This window comes from Saccopteryx bilineata, chromosome 3 (assembly GCF_036850765.1).
Source record: "Saccopteryx bilineata isolate mSacBil1 chromosome 3, mSacBil1_pri_phased_curated, whole genome shotgun sequence".
Lineage (NCBI taxonomy): Eukaryota > Metazoa > Chordata > Mammalia > Chiroptera > Emballonuridae > Saccopteryx > Saccopteryx bilineata.
In genome coordinates, this window is record NC_089492.1 from 33,009,368 (window position 1) to 33,026,059 (window position 16,692).

The window sequence follows — 16,692 nt, forward strand, 5'->3', positions numbered from 1 at the left end:
AGAAGCAAAAGGAGGCTTCTCAGAAAAGCTGAGACAAACCTAGGAGGAGCAATTTCCATTACTCTCATTCATCCACTAAGGGGCAGGAGGATTTAGAACGGAGTGTGACCTGCCACATGGTGGCCTGCTTGAGTCACCCCAGCTATCTTGTGGTTAGTGGCTCTGTCCTCTGTAAGTCCCTTGGTGCTTGGTTCTGCCTAGATAGGAATCCTTGATGAAGTGGAATTATAATTCACCAGTTTATGTGTCTGTCTCCAACACCGGATTGAAAACTCTTCAAAGGCAAAGGTTTTGGTTTTGGCCATCTCTGCCTTCTGCCTGGCTTCTCAGGCTGCCAGGCCCCACGCTGACCCTCACGTGGGTTCACAGGAAGAGGAATGGCGGTGTCTCCCACAAAGGAGTCCTATATGCTCACTTTTCTAGAACCCACCCCCTTCCTGGGAGGTAGAAACAACTCAGAAGCCCCTGGCCAGGCCCTGAAGGCTAAAAATATTTGACATTGATAATAGAGGAAGGTGACTGAACTTCTGACTCAAGAAAATCAACTTCCTCTTTCAAGATAATTGCCTAATCCAAAATCAAGTTCATTTTGCTCAGACAAATCCTGGCCTCCCACTTTCCTCCCACCCTTGAATGTCTCCTCAAGGACTGCCAATTTGGCCTGACCAGGCGGTGGCGCAGTGGATGGAGCGTCGGTCTGGGGTGTAGATGACCCAGGTTCAAAACCCAGAGGTCGCCGGCATGAGTGCAGGTTCATCCGTCTTGAATGTGGGCTCACAAACCTGAGCGCGGGCTAGACTGTGGGATCATAGACATGACTCCATGGTCACTGGCTTGAGCAAGGGGTCATTTGCTCTGTTGTAGGCCCCCCCCCAGTAAAGGCACATATGAGAATACAATCAATGAACAATTAAGGTGCTCTAACAAAAAATTGATGCTTCTTCTTTTTTTTTTTTTACAGAAACAGAGTAAGAGTCAGGGGAGAGGGGTAGACAGGGACAGACAGACAGGAATGGAGAGAGATGAGAAGCATCAATCATTAGTTTTTCTTTGCGACACCTTAGTTGTTCATTGATTGCTTTCTCATATGAGAAAAATGAGTCCTTGGGCCTTCAGCAGACCGAGTAACCCCTTGCTCGAGCCAGCGACCTTGGGTCCAAGCTTGTGAGATTTGCTCAAACCAGATGAGCCCATGCTCAAGCTGGGGACCTCGGGGTCTCGAACCTGGGTCCTCTGCGTCCCAGTCTGATACTCTATCCACTGTACCACCGCCTGGCCAGGCAGAATTGATGCTTCTTATCTCTTTCCCTTCCTGTCTGTTTTTCCCTATTTGTCCCTCTCTTTGTCTCTCTCTTTGTCTCTGTCACTAAAATAAAATTAATAAAATAAAAGGACTGCCAGTTTGGCTTAAACACTTTTTTGTCCTTGTACCTTTTTGTTCTCTTGTTGTCTCAGATGTTACCTTAATGATCTGTGATATAGTCCTTCAACACCTAGAGGCAATACCCATAGACCCCATGTTCCCATCTCCAAACCAGGATTCAGTCATTTGAAATCTGGGCTGTTTACAAAAATCTGAGATACACAGTCATTATAGAACCAATAGTAAACTTTGATCCATTTTCAATTTAAATAGTTACCACAAACATATGGAAAGAACCACAAACATATGGGGGGAAAACACAGTAAACAAAGCTTGTTCAAGTGTGCCTGACAGTAGTTATTTTATGGGCATGGTGACCATATTCCTATAATTTTCTAATGCAGTTTTAATTTCTAGTGTTTCATTAGTGGAAACATTTTGAATGCTGAATATTATGATTTTTATGTTGTCACATTGTTTTTCAATAAAAGTAGTTATTTGGAATATTTCTACAACACTGTAGACATTTCATCTAAAATTACAGACCAGATGACAGTGTCAGCAACCCCAGCCCTGGAATCATCCTAGCCCAGATGCCAGATAATGAAGAATCCTCCAGCCTGACCAGGCGGTGGCGCAGTGGATAGAGCATCCAACTGGGATGCGAAGGACCCAGGTTCGAGACTCCGAGGTCGCTAGCTTGAGCGCGGGATCATCCGGCTTGAGCAAAAAGCTCACCAGCTTGGACCCAAGCTCGCTGGCTCAAACAAGGGGTTACTCGGTCTGCTGAAGGCCCGCGGTCAAGGCACATATGAGAAAGCAATCAATGAACAACTAAGGTGTCACAACGAAAAACTGATGATTGATGCTTCTCATCTCTCTCTGTTCCTGTCTGTCTGTCCCTATCTATCCCTCTCTCTGACTCTATCTCTGTCCCTGTATAAAAATAAAAAAATAAATAAATAAAAATAATTTAAAAAAAGAATCCTTCAGAAGATTCTAGCCACTCGGGCCTTCCCAAATGGAGCAAAGACAAAGCATCCCCACTATACCGTGTCTGAATTTCTAATCTATGAATTCATGAATGTAAAAGAAAGTGGTATCTTACACCAAAAAAATTCACCAGAGTAAAACACGTCTCAAACTATTTTCCTTAGAGTATGAAGATCCAGTTGCCATGGCAGTTTTAGTTGAAGACAAAAAGTATCTCCTTCCAGATTTTCCAGACTAAAAATTCCAGATACTCTAGCAGGGGTCTCCAAACTTTTTACACAGGAGGCCAGTTCACTGTCCCTCAGACCATTGGAGGGCTGCCAAATACAGTGGTCCTCTCACTGACCACCAATGAAAGAGGTGCCCCTTCCAGAAGTGCAGTGGGGGCTGGATAAATGGCCTCAGGGGGCCGCATTGCGGCCCTTGGGCCGTAGTTTGGGGACGCCTGCTAGTGCTTGGTGGTCCCCATTCCACTAAGAGCAGTAGTTATTTCAACCATGTGGGGTCCTGCCCCTTCCAGTGGGGGAGCTCTCTACTGCACACAGAGAAAGGTGACCGTCCAGAAGAGATGCTCAGTGGTGGACCAGTTGCCTCAGGAATAGTAAATGCTGGATTCCAACCACAGTGTCTGGCATCCTGGCTGGAGGACTCTTTCTGTGACTGTCACATTCTCTGAAACACTCTAGGCCCTGGAATCACAGCACCATCATCTCTCAAAGGGCAGGTTTATTAGCTATCACGGTATGGCACTACATCTGCCAGGCGTGTTGAGCTTCGTGTGAATAATATAGGTACCAGGGCTTGAGACTGGTTAGGGAGAAGAGTACTTAAGTGTGATTTTCAAATTTTAGCTGTTCTTTAGGATCCAGAGACCTAAGCAGTGGATGTATTCTTTTGATTGTTTCGTGACTTTAGAGATAGAAACCAATACTTACTATACATCTCCAGACTGGAAAAACATGCTTCGGGGTCAGCTTCAAAAGCAGGTGCTCCCTGAGGGTAACTTCTCTTTTTATTTCCTTTTTTTTTTTTAATTTTTTTTTAAATTTATTTATTCATTTTAGAGAGGAGAGGGAGAGACAGAGAGAGAGAAGGGGGGAGGAGCTGGAAGCATCAACTCCCATATGTGCCTTGACCAGGCAAGCCCAGGGTTTTGAACCGGTGACCTCAGCATTTCCAGGTCAAGGCTTTATCCACTGCACCACCACAGGTCAGGCTATTTCCTTTTTTTTATTTAGTGAGAACAGCGGAGGCCAAGACAGACTCCCGCATGTTCCCAGACCGGGATCCACTGGACAAGCCCACTAGGGGGTGATACTCTGCCCAACCGGGGCCCTTGCTCTATGGCCATTTTTTAGTACCTGAGGTGGGAGCCATGGAGCCATCCTCAGCACCTGGGCCAACTTGCTCCAGTTAAGCCATGGCTACAAGAGGAGGAGAGAGAAAGATAGAGACAGAAGTGAGAGGGAGAGGGGTGGAGAAGCAGATGAATGCTTCTCCCGTGTGCCCTGATGGGAATCAAACCTGGGACATCCACATGCTGGGTCAACGCTCTACCACTGAGCCAACTGGCCAGGGTGGAGGGTAACTTCTGAGTCCATCTTCCACCCATGATCTCAAATCATGTGACTTATCAGGAGTCTCTTGAGAACTCTGCTCTGATAAATGCTCTAAACCCTACAAACTTCACTTGAGTCCATCAGTCACCCAGAAACACCCTCCCTCCTTACTTGTCCTATAAACCCACAGTCTTCTCATTTCAGTACCACTTTTACCTCAACTTTCAGCATGTTTTCAGCCAAAAGTCTGAATCAGAACGTCCAAATCTTGTCCAGTCTGTGACACTCGTGGGATTTGTGTGGGAGAGAGAGAGAAAGAGGGAGAGACAGAGATGCAGAGAGAGAAGGAATTTCTATGTAGGGAAGATAAGCTGAGATCATTTAAAACTACTTACTCCACTATTTCTGGAGCCATGAATAATTCACTAAATAAAATTATTTTACAATGAAGAGCAGTCAGTTGAGGATCTTTAATGTCATGGTATAATATATTATATGAGTTTTGAAAGAATTCAAACAATACATGATAGCCATTGGGTATGGTTTCCCCTCAATCCTATACCTGAGAAACATTTTATTTATGATACTATTAAACAGCTTTTCAGCTCTAGAATGTATTTTGTGATCACTAAGAAGTATAATTAACTTCAGCTCCTACCTCAATATTATGATATTTATTGTGTATCAGAAGGTGGCATATTTACTTAATTTATATGTTCAGTCATTATAACATGGTGGACAGTGAAGCAGCTCACAGACTTACCTTGTGTTTACTTTCTGTTCTAATCTCTTGCCTCTACTGACGCCAGAGTTATATCATGCCTCAGTTTCCCCCTTCGGCCTCCCACCCTGGTAGATGGAGTGGGCATTTTCCACTCCGTTGGACGTAGATCTGTGAGTGCAGTAAAGGCCACAGCAGAGCTGTCCAAGCTCAGCACTCCATCCTACTAGTGAAAGACAGGATTGGAAACAGCAAAGGTTTCTCCTTCCTCCTCCCTTGGACCCACTCTCTCCTCCTTCTCGGGACCCAGTCAGTTCAGGGAGTGAGCCCTGCCTTGTGACTTTCCTCGAGGACTCAGAAGGCCCACACCCACGATCCACCTCCTCTGGCTTGCTTCACCTCCGCCACGCATTCTCCGATGTTGGCAGCCACTTCACATCCACACCGTGCAATTTAGTTCTTGATTACATACTGTCAAGTTGCCTGACAATTATATCACAGGTGTTAGTCAGTCTGGCCTTCGCTAGGAGAAGCTCCTGGAAAGGTACTTCTCACTGTCAGCAGCTCCTAGCAATGTGCTTTGCTCATAGCAGGTGCTCAATAGGTAAACACTCGACTTTCTATCAAGTCTTCCCCTGTGGGGGTGGTGAGCAGACTCAGACAACAAACCCACCGCAGGCCAAGCTCTGAGCTGGGGCTGGGCCCCTGGCTTCCCTGAGGTGTCCTGCAACGCAGTGATGTCAACGCCCATGGCCTGTCTGGAAGGCCCCTCTGGCCTCGCCTAACCCTTGTAAATTCGGTTTCTTTGGGACTCCCTCCTCCCGAATCCCTCCAACTACCCCTCTTTGAATTTTATTTGAGGCATTTGTGAAGTGTATTTTTCTCTCTCCATTGCTGCTGCAGAGCACAGTTTTCTGGCATTTAAAATGGCAGGGTGGATGAATGAACTGCTGGACTAGCAGGTGGGTGAGTAGGACAATGGGTGAATAAAAGGATGAACCGGGTATGTCCTGGAATGTCATCCTCCAGGGGACAGAGATTCCTACATGCTCAAGACCACCCTGGAATTCCATTGACTCCACAGAGTGAAATTCTTTTCAAAATCATTTTAAAAAAATCGATAGCTTAGAAACTAAGACATTTAGGAACATGTAATCAAAATATAGCATGACACAAGGGCAGCTCTAGAATTTGGCACACACAAACGTACTCATGTATATCTGGGTGCTAGGGAATATGTTTTTTGAAATGTTCAATGCTTTTATTCACTATCTATATTAGAGGTCCATTACTTCCCACGAAGGAAAGCAAAATATGTCTGCTATCACCATCGGTGTTCTTTAACCTTGAACTTGAAGGAAGTGTTTATAGAAAACACTTAGGCTGGGAGGGCTCTAAGATCCTGTGCAGTTTCTCAACTTCGGCTGCACGTTTAAATTACCTGGGGAGGCTTTGAAAAGCCTTGATGCCCAGTGAGCACTTCACATCTATTACATTAGAATCTCTGGAGATGGGACCAGGCAATGGTAGATTTTTCCTTTTTCAAACACTTTTTTCTTTTTAAGTCTTTTCTTTTTATTTCCTTTTATGGTTTGGCATCCCTATTTTTAAAGCTCCCCAAGTGATTCTCAAGTGCAGCCAAGGCTGGCCACGGCTGTAACCCACATGCTGCTGAGACTAATAAAAAGACTTACCATGCACATGTGAGGCTTTTATGTTCCCTGGAAGAGTCAGGTCTGCAACCAGCCCGGATCCTCACTCTGATCCCTCCCTGTCATCTCCGACTTCTACCCGGATTCTGTCTTGGCAGTCAAGAATGCCTCATACGCTGTGTCCATGAGGATCCAAGTTCAGGTGAACTACACTATCATTTTGTGAAAGCTGTACTTTCCACTCAAGAACTTCTGTGCTTAAAAAGGAGTTCCAGGAATTGAGAAAAGCAGATAGTTGAAATAAATACTGAGGCGGTTGCAAACCACTCTGAACCAGAACTGCCATTCCCCCAAATCACAGGAAAGTTGAGAAAGGATAAGCTGCATGCCCCTCCCCTCAGGGCAGGGAACAGGCTCCCAGATATTTTGTGTGTGCGTCTGAGTGTTGCGGGGTAAAAACGGGGACCACAGTTTGCCCGGGAAGTCCTAGCCCTCCCTACTGCAGCAGCTTTGAATAAGCACCTGCCTTTAACCTTCTGTTTCTGCTTTGACAGTTTGGTTTGTGGGCTGGATCATTTCATGGAACCATTTGGAAAATCAGTGTCTGGGGACACACACCGAAAGAGTTTCTTTTCCTGGAATTTGGCAGCAGCTGGGGGTAAAGGAGGACCCAGGAGGGCAGATCTCACTGTCTTCCATTCCCACCCATTAACTCCTCCGATGCGCTCTACCTGGCAGGGCTTTAGCGGTGGGTTGAACCAAAAGACAGTCACACAACACGAGTGCGTTGCAGTTATGTATTCAGTTTCCTACGCGCTAGAATAGCTAGAATAACAGGGGCCTAGGAAGGGGACGAGAAAAACACTGAAAGAACTAACTACCTGGCTGGAGAAACTGACTTCTACTACGTTCCGGCTTCCTACGCTTTACAAAATCATCTTCCTACAGGAAAAGCGGCTCCCGCAGGGATAGCACGGGTTGCAAGGGTCACACGGACTGCAGGGGCTGCAGGGGCTACAGGGGCTACAGGGGCTACAGGGACTGCAGGGGCTGCAGGGGTTGCAGGGAGACGTGCAGGGGTAGCACGGAGACTCGATCTTGACGCAGCTGCCGAGCCCGTAGGAGTATGTTACGTCCTTCTCGTCCACACAGGGGGGCAAGCTGAACTCTTTGCAGATGTTCATGTAGCTGTACTTTTTCGACCCCAGGCAGTCGTACCTGTTCTCCCTCTCAGCTGACACGCACACCTTTCCGTCCTTCACTCGAACTTTCACTTGATCAGGTTCAAAGCCGCACACGTTCACCGAGCCTAAAACGTTACTGCTACAGCAAGAGGAGGCCAGAATTCTATTGGTGGTTCTTCTCAGCCTGAAATTGGGAAGATGGGAAGGGCGGGAGAAGGAAGCTCAGGCCTCAGAACTCAGACACAGCTTGAGAAGCAATATTTTGGTCTCTAGGGGTTTTTTTTTTCTTTTTAAATAGCGAAAGTAAACACTAATTATTATGAAAAATCAAACTTTGCGGAAGTGCATAAAGTGAAAAATAAAAGGCCCCCTGTGTAAATCACACTCCTCACAGGTAAACCTCTGTTAACAACGGATAGATGCTTGGCCTTCCAGGTCTTTTTCTTGCATTTAAATCCCAGCTCCTCCTCTTATTAGTTAAGGTAACTTGGCAGGTCCCTTAACCTCTCTGTGCCTCAGTTTCCTCATCTGTAAAATGAAAATAGTAACAGTACCTACCTGATGGTATTGGAGGGTTTGATGAAATTACATATTTTGCTTACCATTGTTTTTGGTGCTTTATAAACCCTGCTTCGTTATGACTGTGATCATTATTATTACTACTATTACATGTAGACCCTTTGAGTTTGTTTTTTTAAGGAGATTCAACTAGTTATATACCATTTAAAATTGGCACTTCAATGACGACTGTCAGCCCCAGAGTCCATCACACAGTCTCAGCCTGAACACTCCCAGCAACAAACCACCAGGCCGGCGACTAGGGCCTGGCTATGTCTCCTCCCGGCTGAGGCTGCTCCAGATTTTGAATGGCTGGCCCCAGGACGGTGTCAGCTTGGAGGGCAGCTGGATCCTACCGGCTTGCAGAGGTTGGTTGTGGACAGCCATTCCTACCTCCTCATCCAGTGACTTCATGTTGATAGCTCGAAATCTATCATGGTGAGAATATGTACACCACGGAACTCGGTAAATACCACACATCCAGGGTTTTTTCTTCCCTACGCTCAGCTGATACTGCTCGTGGCCCCTGAAACGGCTAACGCAGATCTCCATGGTTCCTACAGAGCTGCCTTTTTGCTGCTCAGCGGTCCTGTGTATGAATCCTTAATAATAACACAACAATAACAACAGCTCACATGAATAGATCACTTATGATACATCAAGAGGCAGTCAAGTGAAGTGCTTAAGGGCACAGGCTCTGCAACCATACTATTTAGGTTCAAATCTCGGCTCTGCCATGTGAACAAGTTACTGAGTCTCTATGCCTCAGTTTCCTCATCTGTAAATTTGAGAACTACTTCTGGGCTATTGTGAGGCTTAAATTCGTTAATGAGGGAAAAGTATTTATAATAGTGCTTGGCACATGATTAAGATCTTGAATTTTGTCTTTTTTATCCCCACCATGTTCCACGGAGAGTGCTAAAGTGTTAAAGGCATTGTTTCATTTCATCTTCACAGTAACCCATCAATGCAGTTGTAATTATCACCATTCTACAGGTGAGGAGAAGGCAAAGGTGGTGAATAGCAGAGTCTGGATTCAAATTCAGGCTTGTTAATGCCAAGATTATGATTTGAACCCTCTGTTAGACTCAGCTGGCTGAGTCCTGTGTGCCCCGCCTGCCCCAGGCTCCATCTTCTATTTGCCTGATCCTTCCAAAGACAACCTAAAGCTCTGAAATGAAATGGTCTTCTTTTTATTCCTTAACTTTAAAAACAAACAAACAAAAAAAAACACACCTGTGTCCTAAGAGATACTCCTGGCAAATCTTCCATCTCTCGGTCTCCAGAAGAAGGCCTTGGAGGCTATGATTTCTAGAACTTCTTCCAGTTTGGGTTATTGGTTTGAGATACATTTTTAAGTCTTTTTATGTTGAACTTTGTTCACACTCTTACTTCTCTTTGTTACATATAACTACAAGTTCATTGTGGAAAACTTAGAAAATACAGTTGAGCAAAAAGATGGTATTATTTTAAAATACCCATAATTTTATATAACATTTAACATTGGGGCGTTAGACTTTCTTCTGTGTGCATGTGTGTGTATATCTATTTCTACATACATATAGAGAGAATTTTGTGTGTGTTCTGATGAAATCATGCTATAGTATTGCTTTCAATCTATACTTTTTACTTGATTAGCCCTAACATGATTGATTGAACAACAATATGAGCCCTTGCACTGAAGGTTATGAACTGAGGCTCTTAGTAACTAATTAAAATGGTCAAATAGGATGCTGTCCTAGAAGATGCTGAGTCCAACAGAAAATGTATTCAAGGCACGTAGAGAACTGTGACTGTCATTCAGCTCCATTTCTACCCCTGGCCCCAAGGAACCCAGGGCAGAGGGTAAATGGGGCCTAGACATCTTTCATGCCCTGGGTGTGCCAGGGTGCCCAAAGGCCATACTGAGAAGAAAGGATGACAAGTGGGCTGTTTTTAAAATCTGTATCTATCTCTGTGAGAACAATGAGAGAACAAGCTCTCTGTCTCCCTGGATGGGCAGAAAATAGACACAGAGAGACACCATGGCCCCTCTGGAGGGGCCACAGGCTTGAAGCCCCAATGGCCAAAGCCAAGAGTGAAGCACTGAGCAGATGAGTGCCCTAGGTCTCTCAAGACCTCCCACGGTGCATGTGTGGGCAGAGTCAAGCTCTTCTGTTCAGCTCAGACCTTCCAGTCGGAGATGAGAAGCATCAAATCCCACCATCGAGGCCGGGATGAGCCTCACAAAGGACAAGGGCCACCAGCAGGATTGCTAGACTGGCTATGGCCATGACTGCTTCTCCCTAAGCCCTCAGGTTCTCCACGGGAGGTAGATCTGGGAGCCAGATCGGCAAGCCACAGCTCACTTCCAGATCCATCTAGCAACCTGAGCCGTGGGGTACAATTTCACGGATTTTATTGCTTCGATTCCCCCTCTTTCTCTGTTCCCATCACTCTATCTCCTTGGCCTGCAGCAGCTGCCTAGGAGTCTCTCCTATGTGGGTCTTCAGAAAATGGCCTAACAAGTCTTGGAAAGGTCAGGTTTCTTCTTCTGTTTGCTTCTAGGCCAGGGGTTATCGGTGGGCATGTGTGGATTTAGGAGAAATTGTCAGAGCGGCATCAGACTCCATTCTGAACTTGCAACATGACTCCGGTCTAGGACGTACCCATCGCCTCACATAGGATTTTCCATGGCTCTGCGGGGATCGCCTTCTTACTTACCATGAGGGTGGAGTTTAGCCACAGTAAACATGGGGACACGGCCACTGTGGTTTGTGGCAGAAGCCTCTTGGGAAAGCTGGGGCAAGGCGAGTGCACAGCCAGGGTCTCTGTGTGCTCCCTCCCTACTGACGCTGAATTTCCCCTGAATGCACCAGCAAGCTCTGCGCTGTGACACATCCTGCCCACAGCAGTGATGAGCGATAGAGCGAGCCATCTTCACAAGATATAAGTCAGGTTCAGCCTGGTGATGAATACATTTATGAAGATGTCAAAAGGCCTATCTTTACCCGAGAGCAAAGCGAAGTAGGCTTTCCTCTAGTCATCCTTGAAGTACTTTGTTTTCTCTCCCAACTTAGACCCCTTCCTAAACCTATTAAACTGCATTTCTCCCCTTTTCTCTTTCTTCCCTTCATGGTTGATACTGAGGAGCAGTGTCACCTGCTCACCTGCAGGAACAGAGTAGCACAATGCAGGTGCATCCAAGTCCCCAACAGAACTTGTCCCCTGCCCAGAGTTTCTGACTCAGCAGGTTGGCCAGAGGAGCTGAGAGTTTACATTTCTCCTGAGCTCCAGGTGGTACTCTCACTGCCGGCCCAGAGGCCACTGTGAGGGCCACTGAGCAGACTCAGCAAGCCTGGCTTTGAGCTCGGATCTCCCACCTCCCAGCGATCAAGGGCATGTCCGCTAAGTCTGCCTCGCTATCTGTAAGATGGCCAAGATGGTACAAGGATGAAATGAAGTGGAAGTTCGAGGGACATAATTTTCACTCAATAAAGGGTAAGTTTATCAGGCTAAACTAAGCTCCGCATTACACAGACTTTCCCAAAGTCTGAGGCTTTAGTGACCAAACCCCAAGTCCTGTATCATGAAACGAGGTCAAACTAGCTAGTAGACATGCACTTGGCCTAGATGGGCAGCAGCTCCTACCCCTGCCGTTCTGGGGTGACTGGACTCTGAGACCTGTGAGTATGGAGAGATTGTGATCAGAGGGGACCGCGAGAACCAGCTGGCTTCCACGGAGGGAAGAAGGAGAGCTCTCCCCTCAGGGGAAAGCCAACCTTCACCAGCCATAAAGCCACCAGGCTTCCCCTCTTTAACTGGGCCATGGCTTCTGAGTCAGTGAGTGGGGGATGAGATTTCCCTAGGGCTTAGAACTGGGCCAGGCACTGCCAACGTGGCAAAGGAGTCCTCCCGCGGGGGATGACGTCATCAGCCTCAGGGTGAGGAGTGAGTCAGTGAAAACCTCATTCTCAGAGTGTGAAGGGGTAAAGCAGAAAAGGAATGAGAAAGCAGATTTTGGGGGGTTTTCAGAAGATGAGGTGCCCCTCGCGTGGGAATCTTCAAGGGAATTTTTGTTGAGACTCAGGCCAAGCACCGGGGTGAGTGGAGGGAAGTGCAGTCTCAGGACCAGTTTCCTGTGTTAACAAAGGGTGCAGGGTTGAGGCCACTGAGGTATGGGGACAAATCAAGGATCACTTATCCCTAAAGACTACTGCCAGGAGTCAGGGTGGCAACGGGGCATCATTGTTAGATAATAAGCTCCCACAAGGAGGGCTGAGTGGGGGCTGGCTCTTGTTTCTCCCACTTCAGCACAGAGGACAGGAGCCCATGAGTGTGGCGGTAGGGTGACGGGCCCACCAAGGCAGGTTTGTGGCACAGCCTATTGCAAAGGAAACCAAATTTTCAGTTACCTCAGCCCTTCTAAATCCAGAAGAAGAGGGGAGAGTCGGAGAAACGGTTAGTATGTGCTTGCTGTGCAAAAGTTCATTTTGGGGAAAAGAGAATCTAAAGAAGCTAAGGAAACAAACTATCAACAAATCAACAAACAACAAGTGCTGGCGAGGATGTGGAGAAAGGGGAACCCTCCTGCCCTGCTGGTGGGAATGCAGACTGGTGCAGCCACTGTGGAAAACAGGATGGAGAGTCCTCAAAAAATTAAAAATGGAACTGCCTTTTGACCCAGCTGTCCCACTTCTAGAAATATATCCCAAGAATTTCAAAACACTAATTCAAAAGAAGATATGCACCCCCATGTTCATTGCAGCATTGTTTACAATAGCCAAGGTCTGGAAACAGCTGTCCAGCAGTGGATGAGTGAATAAAAAAGTTGTGGTATATTTACAGAATGAAATACTATGTGGCCGTAAAAAAGAATGAAATCTTACCTTTTGCAACAGTATGGATAAACCTGGAATTATTATGCTAAGTGAAATAAGCCAGGCAGAGAAAGACAAATACCAGATGATCTCACTTATATGTGGGATCTAATGAACACAATAAACTGAGGAACAAGATAGAAACAGAGGCAGGGTCACAGGGAACAGATGGACAGCTGTCAGAGGGACAGGAGGAAAGAGGATGGGATCAAAGGAGGTGAAGGAGGAGGCAAAACATATATATATATATATATATATACACACACACACACACACACACACACACACACACACGGCATATGTATGCAGACAACAGGGTCGCAGTAGCCGAGGAAAAGGGGTGGGAGTGGGGGTGGAAAGAGACTTTGCTTCGAGTGGGCAGGAGGCAGGATGCGCCATGTCAATGGTGCTATATTGAGTTGTACACTTGAAAAATGTGTAGTTTGGTGAGCCATATCAACCCAATAAATTAAAACAAACAAACAAAAGATATAAAAGTACTTACTTGGGTCTCTACTAAGGAAGATAGTGCCAGTGTGTCTCTTGAAGTAGCTGCTCAATAAACAATGGAAATGGATTGGACCTTCCACACGCAGTTTAAAAAAATACAACACCCACATGCACACAAACATGCACACACACAGATGCAGGCACGTACATCAATCAGGTAATGTACACTCAGCAATGCTTAAGACACGCATAGGGGGAATGAAATTGTTGGCCAAGCCTTCTATCAGTGATTAAAAGAGCACCCAGAGACAGAGCAGACTGACTCCCCCACAGAAAAACAATTCCAATGGGGCCGTGGCAACTGCAGAGCAGAGTTGCCATGAGAATGTTACTTTCTGGTTTTAGCACAGAACCTTCTGGACAACACAGCCTGGCATCTGAAGGGACCTGTCATAACCTAAGCAAACTGCTAGCATTCAGTAAAGGAATAAAAAGGTCATGTGAATATGATTCCTATACTCAAAAGGCCTCGGGCAATGTTTCACACCAAAAATTGTTTAAACAATTCAATGAATATGTTACTTCTGTATCTATTTAGTCATGGATTGGGAGTTAGCTGAGAGATCAGAAAAAAGAGGCATTGCTCTGGAAGAAAAAATATTAACAGTGAGAGTCTTCTGGGATTGGAGCTAGATAAAGGTTAGACATTTTCATCCACATTCAGGAAAATTAAATATAGGTTTGCAGGTGACACTAAAGCCCTTCTGGACAGTGAAATGTCAAGCTGTCTGAAACAGCGCAGAAAGGTTGCACAAGGTGGTTTGTATGTTCTGGAAGAAAAGTGTCTGAGAGAAGATACGAGAGGGAAAGGCTGAGGTCACTTCTAAGATGGATCTATCACTTCAGAGATGTGGGAATTCATGTAAAAATATCACCAGCTTCATGTACTGCTGCAGGTACAGAAAAAAATTAGCAAAAATCCAGACATTGTCAGAGGAGCTGTCTATCACAAACCATGGAAAGCATTACCTCGTGTATAAGCCACTGCTGAGAATAAATCTGAAATTATGTTTACCACACACCAAGAAATAGGGCCCCCTGGAGGAGTCAGAGGGTGCCCTCTGGTAAAGGACAGAAGCATTCTCCTCTGGAGAGTCTGGAGAGTAGGGGCAGCCAGGAAACTAAGGCTGGAAGGACTTGGATCGAAAGAAATCAGGTACTCAAAGGTGTAGGGAGGGCAGACACAGATCTACTCACCCTTTGTTTAGACCAAATATTACAAAAGAATCCTTAACTTAATGTGCGTAATTTTTGTTAACTTGACACGCTAAGAAGTAAAAATAAAAATTAGTTCAAATTGAGTGAAGATGAGTTTATAGACAACAGGCTCACCCCAGACTATGAAGGAAGGTTTGTTCCTGACCTTTGGTAACCGATGACCTGGACAATAATTACCTTATTGCCCTTTCCAGGGAAACATCACTGTCACTGTTGTCAAGGGTTTTTCTCTGTTCCTCTGCGTCTCCCTGCCTATCTATCTATCTATCTATCTACGTCTATCTATTAATTTAACATCAGGATAGGACACTGTTGTTTAAAGCTACAAACTTGCAATGAGAAATAAGTTCTAGATATCTAATATTAGTACAGTATAGTGAGTATAGACAATAATATTATATTAGAATCATCAACTTTGTTAAGGGACTAGAACTTAATTATTCAAACCACTAAAATATAATCATAATTATGTAATGTGATAGAAGTGCTAATTATATAAATGTATAAAATTAACATTGTACACGTTAAATTTATACAATGTTATACATCAAATATAGTTCAACAAAAACATGTATCATCTATTTGTGCACATCTTTAAAAATAGCATTTTAAATAGTTTTTCTGCAACTCACTTAGAACATCCATACAGAAAATACTTCATCGATCATTGTTACATCTACATTATCATTCCAACGTATGGATGGACCAGAATTCATTTCACCAGAGGACCGTGCTTTCAACCATTTTTTTTTTTTCAACAATAGTAACAGACTAAATGGCATACATAGAAAGTAAAAAAGAAAAGCTTTCTCCAGGCCAGAAAGAAAAATGTTGATCAAACAAAAAAATTTTAAATAACTTTTAAATTTTCTCAATTCAATTAAAGCCTTTTTCTCTCTGTCCTGAAAGCTGAGAACTCTCCAAGTCCTGCAGTTTATGTGCACAAGTCTTGAGGGAGAGGCCACCACAGTACATCTGATTCCAGATGAATTTTAAGTCTTTGTTTGAAGCTGGAGAATGGGAGGAAGTTTTCCTATAAAACCCATAAATGCCTCTATTGTTCAATTTGCTCCCCTGCTCTTAAAGCCTCTGGCTAACAGTAAGGATTTGATCAATTATTATTACTTCTCCTGCAGTCATTTCTGTAAGTCCAAATACACTCAAAACGCTTTATTCATAACCAGAAAAAATGTGTAGTTCGCTGCTTCCAATAGCTTTTTAATGACATCCCCTGTTTTTTCCCCTTATTAGAGCCATATTATTTATCATGTTGGCACTCCTGCTATAAAGCAACAACAACCCTGCCAATTGACATGATTATATTGCCTTTTGAGAATCTTATCATTCCCGTCACAAAACCCATTTGCTCTTCTTTTCTTAAATCTTTGCTAAGCCACTGGAGTCATTATCTCAAACCCTCTTCATCTTTGTTCAAGTATGAACTGTCACATCCCCCTCCCCCATTCCAACTTATCAGGCTAATAATCTACCACCCATAAAAACCTTAAAAAGTTCTTTTACTTGGCAAGCTCTCTCTTCTCATCTTCTATGGCTCTAATGGCTTTCCTCTCCAAACTTCTGAGAGATGGTCGCAGACAGTAAAGCTTGACATCACACAGGCAGCACGGGTAGAGGTCGCAGAGCCCGCAGGAGCGCGACCGCTTGGAGTAGCACATGCAGTAGGGGTAGGGGTGCAGGTCGCAGCAGCAGTAGGGGTGCATGTACAAGTCGCACAGGCACCGTGTGCTGAGTTCGTCGATGCATCTCAGTTGCCTCAGTTCTCTGTCCACCTTCTTTATGTCCCTTCTAACGCTGTCCAAAAGACAACTCAGTGCAGCCATGACGGTCACACCTAATTGTTCTGTGAGTACCTTTGGGAAATGGCACCCAGGGGAAAAAATTGTTCTAAGCTCGTCTCAGAAGCTTCCTTTAAAAATAAATGAGGCACACATGTTTCGCTTACTTTAAAGCTTGTGTTCTGTGACCTCACCACCCTCTAAGTGTGTCATAATCTTTGGGTTGCCATGTGAATCGCACACAGGCAGTCTCCAGTGACCCTCCTTAGAGGGATAAAG

The 16,692-nt window shown here is 45.0% G+C and overlaps 1 protein-coding gene across 1 annotated transcript; it reads right to left on the reverse strand.

Annotated features, from left to right (window-relative positions):
* Positions 1-7,214: 7,214 nt before the first annotated feature.
* ODF1 (outer dense fiber of sperm tails 1) lies at positions 7,215-16,458 on the reverse strand. Its single transcript, XM_066264636.1, has 2 exons — positions 16,139-16,458; positions 7,215-7,656 (listed from the first exon to the last, which is right to left on the reverse strand). Exons 1-2 carry the CDS (start codon positions 16,456-16,458, stop codon positions 7,215-7,217), a joined length of 762 nt encoding a protein of 253 aa, XP_066120733.1.
* Positions 16,459-16,692: the final 234 nt, after the last annotated feature.

Excerpts from the sequence above, each read along its gene's own strand:
- ODF1 (XM_066264636.1), bottom strand. The coding sequence starts at position 16,458 with ATGGCTGCACTGAGTTGTCTTTTGGACAGCGTTAGAAGGGACATAAAG. Across the intron at positions 7,657-16,138 it reads GAGAAGAGAGAGCTTGCCAA|GCTGAGAAGAACCACCAATA; the intron begins GTAAAAGAACTT and ends TCCCAATTTCAG.